The sequence below is a fragment of the Ixodes scapularis genome, unplaced genomic scaffold (genome assembly GCF_016920785.2).
Source record: "Ixodes scapularis isolate PalLabHiFi unplaced genomic scaffold, ASM1692078v2 PGA_scaffold4__175_contigs__length_147842914, whole genome shotgun sequence".
Taxonomy (NCBI): domain Eukaryota; kingdom Metazoa; phylum Arthropoda; class Arachnida; order Ixodida; family Ixodidae; genus Ixodes; species Ixodes scapularis.
Genome location: NW_024609879.1, coordinates 3,616,520 through 3,626,253, shown reverse-complemented (window position 1 = coordinate 3,626,253; position 9,734 = coordinate 3,616,520). Strand labels below are relative to the sequence as shown.

The 9,734-nt window shown below is 47.8% G+C and overlaps 1 protein-coding gene across 1 annotated transcript; it reads right to left on the bottom strand.

Moving 5' to 3' along the window:
- Nucleotides 1-246: 246 nt before the first annotated feature.
- LOC120842547 (piggyBac transposable element-derived protein 3-like) lies at nucleotides 247-2,498 on the bottom strand. The gene is made up of 3 exons (XM_042293344.1): nucleotides 2,459-2,498; nucleotides 2,050-2,356; nucleotides 247-1,933 (listed from the first exon to the last, which is right to left on the bottom strand). Exons 1-3 carry the CDS (start codon nucleotides 2,496-2,498, stop codon nucleotides 886-888), a joined length of 1,395 nt encoding a protein of 464 aa, XP_042149278.1. The 3' UTR covers nucleotides 247-885.
- Between the last annotated feature and the right edge of the window lie 7,236 nt (nucleotides 2,499-9,734).

The window sequence follows — 9,734 nt, the reverse complement described above, 5'->3', positions numbered from 1 at the left end:
CATCCCGAACCCCATTCACTTTCTGGTAGTGTTCTCTTAGCCGGGTCTAAGCCAACTCGTCGAAAGTCAACTCGTCGACGGCCAACCTGTCGGCGGCCCATTCGTCGAATAGGCCAATTCGTCATAGGGCAACTCGTCGAAGGAAAACTCGTCGAAGAGGCCAACTGGTCGCGCTGTTTCAAAGCCGTAAATATAATTTTTGTCCTGAAATTTTAAAGCAAATCTTGCCCTATCCTCTTCACTACCGACCTAAGAAGCAATTGAAAACAACCGATTTTTTTTGCTATTTTTATTAAGCGTCCTCTTAACAATGCATAGAAAAAAAATAGTCAAGAAATTTGATTTATTTTAGCTGAAACAAGTATGTACACAAACGTGGACATAAGTTGTGTTCACGATGGACGGGCCGACCACGAATGTCGGAATCAGTGCCTAGCGTTATGAAACTCGGCGAAGCAGTTTTGCTTCTGAAGGCACAGAAAAATATTGCATTTCATGCACCTCACCCTTGTTCTTCCTTTGCAGTTTTTTTTCCTGCACCGCATTGCATTTTCGAGCTGGCAATATTCTGGGAAGTGATCGAAGTGGTCGCTGCGGGTATCGTTGTTAGGGAGTTGCACAGGCCTTGTTCTGTTGATTGTGGGCTCGTTGCTTGCTCTTTCAGTCCTGCTGTTTTCTGTAGAATTCGCCTTGATCAATGTTTCTGCAATATCTTGCTTGAATTGAAGTAAGGGAAGGATTTCTTTCTTCGGAATGTCCAGTTCTTGGGCGTCCCGCCGGTACTCAATCCAGGCGTTGGACACGGCAAGGTCAAGGAAGTGCGTGAAGAATCGAATGGTCCATTTTCTTGTTTTGATCTTAATTCTGTAGTACGCCACATACCTGTCAGCCAAGTCCACACCGCCCATGCACCTGTTGTAAAGTGAGACAATAGCTGGCTGAGGAACAGTAATTTTCTTTTTTTTCTTCCTTGGACCACCGCTTGCACATACCAATTGGGTCACACCCAACTGCGCTCGACAAGAAAAGAACTCCTTTGTTATCTTTCCATTTCACAAGACAGACTTTTCCGTCCTCGCGTACGAGGCAAGCACTTTCACCACGGTTCATTGACCTGTCACTCGGCAAATTTCCGACTGCTCCTTGTGTGCGGTTAGCGTTCACAGTGCCAGTCAAAAACATTTGCTTCTCAGTTAGGTAGTCCACAATTGACAGTCCTGTGAAAAACCTGTCAGTGAACAGGTGCGCCTTCTGGTCGCTTACGGTTGTTGAAAGGTGCTTCACGACTGCGCCACCCAGGCCATACAACTTCATGTCTTCAGGAGTCACTGTATTTTTGCCGGTGTAAACCAGGAAGTCTAAAACAAGGCCGTCGGGGGAAGCCAAGACAAAATTCTTCAGACCAAGTGGATTTGGCTTAGAAGGAAGGTATTGCCTAAATGCACACCTTCCCGAAAATGGGATGATCTGCTCATCGATTGAGCATTCTTTTGTGCGCGGCAATGAGCGGCAAGCACTTTGAAAGCTGCTAACGATTGGCCGCACAAGGCGTAACCTGTCTTCTTTCTGTTGTGCTGTAACTGCGGAGATGTCCACAAAGTGCAGGTTATTGCGCAGCTCATAGAATCTGTTTCGGGTCATGTGGTCAGCAACAAAAGGTGTGCGTGTTGCTCGTGACCAGTACAGCTGGACTTGAGGAAGGTTCATAATTCCCATCAGTAGGTGTATGCCAGCGAGCTTCCTCACCTCAACTACGTCTGTTCTCACTGACCGGTGATTTCGTTTCTGAACAGAATACAAATTTGTTTGTTCAGCGAGTTCCCTCCAAAAATCCATTGGAAAATATTTGGCGAAATACTGATGTGGGGACAGAAGCTCCCGAAAACCGACGTCTGCTTGACCGTGACTGTCTGTCATGTCAGGGTTTGTGAATCTGGAAAATCAGATATTATGTAGGTTAACCATACGTCAAACTAGAAATATTTTGAAAGAAAGATGCTATGAATAGACGTGCGAGAAAATTTAGTGCAACAAAGTGCAAGAACTCACGTTCCTGGCTTCCAGGAGCTTTTTTTCTGCTTTTTGGGCCGGTTGGCGGTGTCCGGTTCAGGTTCATCTTCATCTTCGGATGTGTCATGACCACTTGCCGATGACGGCAAAGCACGATCATCATCATCATCAGACTCTGAAAGGTTCGCGTCGCTCTCTTCCAACATGGCAGCGATCTCATCATCGGTCAGGAATCTGGCTGCTGAGAACAAGCCAGAAAGAGAAGCGGCGATGTTCACAACCTTTGTCCACAAATGTGACACATTGTAAAAAGATGCGCTTGAAATCAACCGTTGTGCTTTTTGGCCTAGAAATAATTCATGTCGTCTTCGGGAGTTATAAACTTCATTACCAAATGACTCTTTTCCCAAGGAGTGAGAAAAAAGGTACAATAATTGTCAAAACTTACCTCGTGGTCGCTGTCCGACTCTAGAGCTGGATGCCGCCATTTCAACTTTTCATGAAGGCGCTTTGACTGGACAGGTGGCGCCGCCTCTTGGGTATGGTGGCAACTACAACCACCTCTTCTAAACGCGCCAAATTTGAATTCCGCCAAACATCCCTCCTTGAGGTACAGCGCATAAATGTGGATGTTCACGAATGTGTACACCGGTAGCGAAGAGGCTATAGTAATGCGTAATATCGTCGCAAGGTAATAGACTCGCAGTGTGCTCTTTCTTGTGGAAGATAACTTGCAGCCTTCGCCGCTTTCACAGTGCAGTGAGAGACGATCAGGTGGGTTAGCATTTCTTAACAGAATTGCTGGTAACCGGACAAAAGCTCACCGGACAGAAGCTCACCGGACAGAAGCTCACCGGACAAAAGCTCACCCCTTTTTTTGCAGACCCAGACAAAAGCTCACCTCACTTTTTTTTTTCGTTACCCGGGCGAAACACAGGCTGGGATAAAGTGCGGACGCGATGGACATTGCACCATTTTTAGGAGAACCGGCATCCCATCCCATGCAAAGATGTCGACATAACAGGCAGGGAAGCAATAATTTGAGACCAAAATTTAGGTCACTGAAACTGAGTGGAGCTGATAAGATCATCAAACTTGTATATACCTTGTGTCACGGCCAAGAAACTTTGTGAACCGAAGTTTTTGAACCCGAAGAGTGACCGAAGAAGCAATGTCACCCTTTGGCGACCCTCTTTTTCATTGTGTTTTTGTCACGTTAAACGCGCACATAAAGGTTAGGCACAATGACTCTTCATTACTAATGCATGGGTTTTCATGGGGTTTAGGGTAATATTTGAAGGGAATGGCTAGGAAAATTAAATTCGTTCCGTCAATGAGCGTCGTAAATATATTTGAAATCAAGGGTTATCTCAAGGTGCTCTGAAGGGGAAACTGAAGCAAAACTGCAATGTACAAATGATTGAGTTGCGAATTTTTAAAAATATTTTGAAGGAATGGGAGTTGGGCCTTTTGGACAAGTACAAGACGGATGACTAATTTGGAAAAGTGTGCGGGATTTTGGATAGGCTGGCGTTCCGTCCACCACAGCTTGTGCCCGAAGGACTAACCAAGATCAGGAAAAAGTCTACCGGTGACATCGGCGACCTGCTGGACTACTTTGATTGAAAGTATGTCAACGGCCCCTTCCGTTGTGTTCTGCTCCTTCTGCAGCGGCACTCAGAGCGAATTCTTCCCTTTGCCTGACATGTGCGCCAACGACGACCGTAGTTTCCCCCGGAACGGTGGAATACGTACGACGTCACTCGTCAAGGTAAAGACCGGACGAACAACACCTGTGAAGGATGGAATACCGTGTTCCAGAAGTTTGTCGGCCACGCCCGTCCAACCGTCTAGAGGCTGATTGAATGCCTACAGGAAAATCAGGCGATCGTTGCCACGGCATTGACATAAGCCCGGAGAGGTGCGCCCCCAGTGAGGCGGGTGCGAAAAACCACTCTGCGCCTGCAGAATCGACTGAAAAATATTTTCGAGGGGTTCCAGGTACATCGAGATCTACCAAGACTGCTGGAGCTAGTGGAGGACTGCATTCGCTTCGAACCAATCGATAAATGAACTTATTTCTACTCCAATCAACAAACCGTGCGCCTGTCAGACTTAATTCATCGTTGCCTTTTAGTGTCGCACGCATGCACTTAAGTTGTCCGCACTCGTGTTAAGGCCAACATTAAATTTTCTCCTGGTGAGCTTTTGTCGGGGTCTGTGAAAACAGGGGTGAGCTTTTGCCGGGTGAGCTTTTGTCCGGGATTCAAATTGCTAACCCACCTGGCCCATCAGTCACGCCGCTTCGCGGCGACAGTCTGCGACGACTCATTACAAAAAATTATAAAACAAACAAACAAACGGACGATACCGAAATTAACATTTCTCAACTTGCATCAAGGTACTGTCTTCGCCCTCTTGTGATTTTTCTTTCCGTCTTGTAACCTAAGGGCGCTGTCCTTAGTTCAAAGACAAGTAAAAAGTTAAGTAAAAATGTAGCAAGGAACCACGAAATTTTACCTCGAACCGTCATTCATCCCATTCGACGAATCGCCCTTCGACAGATTGCCCCTTTCGACAGATTGCCCTTCGACGGATTGCCCTTTACGGATTGGCTTATTCGACGAATTGACCGTCGACAAGTTGGCCGTCGACGAGTTGGCCGGATTCCCTCTTAGCCGTACATTTTTGCGGGCTTTTCGGGTGCAGAGTAAACAACTTTTACGTTTACACGTATTGCTATTTTTCCAAATGGGCCTGTCAGCTTGCACAAAAATGTGCATGCTGACAGACCCATTCCGCAAGGTACCGACGGGCTGCCTAATCAAGCACAGGAGTCCGTTTGTCGCGTGCACGGAAGGGGTGGTGTATCTGATTCCACTTTCATGTGGCAAGATATATGTCGGCCAGACAGGCAGATGTTTAAATGTACGGCTAAGAGAACACTACCAGAAAGTGAACGGGGTTCGGGATGGCCATCTGTCGTGTCACTGTCATGACTGCGGGTGCAAATCATTATTTGCTTCTTCTACTGTTCTCGCCAGGCAGAAAGATAAGACTGTTAGAGAGATAATGGAGGCGGACGTCATAAATAGTCCCGGCACGTGTTGTGTCAGTGTGGCTTCAATTGACTTGGCGAAAAAAGAGTTAGTGTACTTGCAGTCCATGGCGGGGCCACGGATTGGTTGAGATGTGTTGCGGTGACGCAGTGTGTTTCTACTCTGAGGCTCTTGAATTGAATCAGTTGAAAGTTAGCGCTCTCTGGTGTCTGTTCTTCCTACGTCCTTGTCTTAAAGCGCAATCATGTTTTCTCACGTACAATACCAACTCGCCTAACATTCAAACATTCAGCACTTGTCAATATAATAAAAAAAGACGTCCTAATCAGGTAGAAAGAAATGTTTCCCTACGAAAAATGGCAATTTGAAGAAATTAAGGGCAGACACCCAAATATGTGCGACGTCAAATCAGATTTCCGTCATGCCACGATATCCGGACCGCTATTTTTCCTACTGTTTATTAATGACATACTTTGGAATGTATCTGTCAAGGCAAAACTCATTGCTGTTGACTGCATTTTGTATACTCAAGCTAAAAGTCCCGCTGATCATTTTAATTTAAATACATATATTTAGCCCACATTGGGGGGAGTGGTGCAATATATCACAAATGTCACCTGATCTCGAGAAAAACCTCTCCACGAGTATTACTCGCAAAACTAAGCTGACTGAATTCGATTACAGACTTGACAGACAGGCGATAACAGGTGTTACCAAATATAAAAGTCTGGGAGTAACCAGCTCGCGTGGTCTGTGTTGGGGAAGGCATATTGTCACGAATGACAATTGATGAGGCGACGAATGAATAAAGAAAACTAAACGTTTATTGGGGCGAACTTGTGGCCAATACAAAATAGAAAAAGGCTAGCGTCGCAGGCGTCGATGGCGGCGTAGCAGCAGGATGGAGCGCTGGGGCGAGACTGACCCCGTACGGCGCGGCTTCTTTTGAGCCATCCCTGGGAGCCTAGAACATTCTGCATCGATCCTTGAACGTTTTGAACATGAACAAGCTAGACGGTTCTACAGACATCTCGAATCGTTTATGTTATATAGGGTTATATATAGGGTTCTGCGTTTTCGGTTTCTATTTTTTCAAAATTCGGCGTACTTTTTTCGGTGTTTATTTTAAAATTCAATTTTCGGTTTTTTTCGGCGTATATTTATGCCCGCAAAAATTAATCGGCTTTTTTCGGTGAATATAAAATAAACACCAACGGACACCGGATCAGATGATCCTTGTACGTAGCTCTGATATTTGTGATCACTCAAAGAATAACGGAACAGATACGTTGAAAAAGAAATGGACACTTCATTTGGCAAATGTGTGCAACGGTAGAAGAAACAAGAAAAAAACGCAGAAGTACAAACAAGTCAGATATGAAGCCTACGCCCCAAAAACATGCAACCTCACCTTCTGTACATCAGGAATACGTGATCTCATTATAGTACACACAAACATGTACTTCCCCAGGTTCTCCTTCTTGATCCGCACTATTTCTTTCCTGTTAATATATGACCCTGAGCTTCGAGAACGCCCTCTCAACGCTAGCACTGGACGCTGGCAGGCTGAGGAGATGACGCGCTGCCTGAGCCAAAATCGCCGAAAGAGACACGGTGCGACGTTTTGAAGCACAATACAACATGCAGAGCTTGCATCCAGTCAGTCTTCCTCACAACGAGTTTGAAAACACGCTCGCCACGGCTCTGCGGTACGACTGGACGGTCAAAGTGACATTTTCCGGTTAAAACTGAATTTAAAAAAATGGATTCGACGAAATTTTATCGGTTTTTATCGGTTTAAATCGAAACTGCCGAACCTAAAAACTGACCTTTTCCGGTTAAAACCGAATTTCCAAAAATGGATTCGGCGTACTTTTATCGGTTTTTATCGGTTTAAACCGAAAACTCCGAACCCTAGTTATATAGTTATATAAAGAAAGAAAAAAATGAAAGCCGTTTACAACTCTCCGTAACGCCGAATTAGAGCGCAGCTCTTGAGGAGGAGGAGGGAAGGGAACTGAAATTCATGTGTTATCGGGGGGGGGGGAGGGGTGGTCACGTGACCTTGGAGGGGTCACATGACCCCCTCGCCAAGGTCACATGGCCTGGGGTTCACGTGACCACGGGGGTCACGTGACCTCAGGGGGTCACCTGACCTCAAAAGAAAATTTTCCGCTAGATTTAGCGGGAAATTTTCCCGCTAGATTTAGCGGGAGATTTTTCCGCTGGATTTAGCGGGGAAATATTTTCGCTAGATTTAGCGGGGAAATGTTTCCGTTAGATTTAGCGGGGAAATTTTTCCGATGGATTTAGCGGGGAAATTTTTCCGCTAGATTTAGCGGAGAAATTATTCCGCTAGATTTAGTGGGGAAATTTTTCTGCTAGATTTAGCGAGGAAATTATTTCGCTAGATTTAGCGGGGAAAATTTTCCGCTAGATTTAGCGGGGAAATTATTCTGCCAGATTTAGCGGGGAAATTTTTCCGCTAGATTTAGCGGGAAAATTTTCCGCTAGATTTAGCGGGGAAATTTTTCCGCTAGGTTTAGCGGGGAACTTTTTCCGCTAGATTTAGCCGGGAAATGTTTCCGCTAGATTTAGCGGGGAAATTTTTCCGCTAGATTTAGCGGGGAAATTTGTTCGCTAGATTTAGCGGGGTAATTTACCCATAATGCACCGCGCGGTTACGGCGACGGCGACGCCGACGCCGCTCAAGCCGGAAACGGGCGCCTAAGAGCTGCGCTCTAAAAAGTGAAAGCCGTTTAAAAGTCCCTGTAACGCCGAATTGGAGCGCAGCTCTTGATGAGGAGGGGTGAAGGGCACTGAGGGGAGGGTAGACCCCTCCTTCTTCTCCTCCTCCTCCCCTCATTCTTTAATATGCTCCGGGAAGGTTTACGTGATCTCAGCGGGGGGGTGTAATGTGACTTCGGGGAGGGGGGTCACGTGACCTCGGGGAGGCGTGATCTTGGGGGTCACGTGACCTTGGGGTGTCACGTGGGGGTCACCTTGGGGGTCACGTGACCTTGAGGTGTCCTTGGGAGGGGTCACATAACCTCAGGGTGTCACGTGACCTGGAGGGGTCACGTGACCTGGAGGGGTCATGTGACCTCGGGGGTCACGTGACCTTAGAGAGGGGACCACGTGACCTCGGGGGATCACGTGACCTCGCAGGGGTCACGTGACCTGGGGATCACATGACCTTGGGGTGGCCTTGGGGGTCACGTGACCTTCAGGGGGTCACCTTGGGGTCACGTGACCTTAAGGTGACCTTGGGAGGGGTCACGTGACCTTGGGATGACCTTGGTTACGCCGACGGCGACGGCGACGCCGCTGAAGCTGGAAACGGGCGCCTAAAGGCACGACCACATCGGTGTCGCGGAGGCCTGCGGCGCGACGGTCGGTGCTGCCGTTTGCCGACCGAAACCAGTTTTCGGCTTCAACGGCGCGACGTACGGCGCCGCAGTGTCAACCGCTCCGTGCGCGGTTCAGAGCTCGGTGCCGCACGCCGCAGAAGAGATGAGCCAATGGGAGATGGCGTAGATAGTGACGTCGCGATGCCATGGCAACGCTCAAGCCGGTCCTCGGCGCGTCTTTCATGTTCCGAAGGACCTGTTTCGTGTCGTCTGCTATCCCTATTTCCCCCGATGCCTTCCGCAAGGGAGCAGTTCCTTGAAACTGTGCGACTGTTTCCCTTTTTATATGACAAGACGCAGCCAGACTACCTAGATAATGGCGCTAAGACCAACCGCTCAGAAATTATAGCAGAGGAATTCGGAATTGCAAGTGAGTTTCTCCGTGGCACTTGTTGCATGTCGTCTGTGTTGTGACGGATGTCGTGTTGATTTCGTGACACTTTCGAAAGTAGCCTTCATCTCTGGCGCGCCACCGGGGCAGCAATGCACTGACCTGTACTTCGGTGTTTCGGTAGAACCAAGGAGGTAACCTCCTTGGGTAGAACAAGCTCGGCCGGACTCAAAACCTGCGTCTCCTTCCCTTCAGAGCGCGGCGACGTCGCAAGATCATCGAGCAGGCTAGGATAATCACATTCACGCTGATCACCAGGTCATTGTGGACTCCTACTATGTAGGTAGCGAGTGCGGTTTCGATGTTGATATATACGTAAGATGGGAGCCGAAACGGAAGGATCTAACGAAGAGCAGACGACGAAAGAGCGGGAAATCCGACGGGAGGCGCGATCGCGAGATCCAGTGCTGTCACGTGACGCCCGCAAAACGGAGGCCAGTGTGGACTCGTCGCGTTGGGACGCCGGACGGCGGTGCCGCCCGGCGGCGCCGCCCGGTGGCGCCGTTCACGCTAGTGTGGTCGGGCCTTAAGAGCTGCGCTCTAAAAAACGACAAGCGGCGGCAGGATTTGAACCCCGACCATCTGCGCTGGAGCCAAGCGCGCTGGCTATTGGGCAATATTTATAATATTATAAAAACTAAAAGCTACTTCTAAATTGTTTTGTTTGAGGCGGAGTTTGAAAGTAAGTTCAGTGGATGCGAAACTCTTGGCGTATGAAACACTCACACGGCCCCTAATGGAATATGCATGGAAAATTTGGATCCCTACACTGCTAAAGATTTAAACATAAACATGTTTGACGGAACTCCGTTTTGTTGGGTCAAAAATGAGAGAAATGCGGGCCATCACTAACCAAGTCCTAAA

Bases quoted from the DNA above. Each gene is read 5' to 3' on its own strand.
- LOC120842547 (XM_042293344.1), bottom strand. From the start codon at position 2,498: ATGGCGGCATCCAGCTCTAGAGTCGGACAGCGACCACGAG. The intron at 2,357-2,458 runs GTAAGTTTTGAC...AATTATTTCTAG, and splicing joins AGTCGGACAGCGACCACGAG to GCCAAAAAGCACAACGGTTG. The intron at 1,934-2,049 runs GTGAGTTCTTGC...CTGATTTTCCAG, and splicing joins AGCTCCTGGAAGCCAGGAAC to ATTCACAAACCCTGACATGA.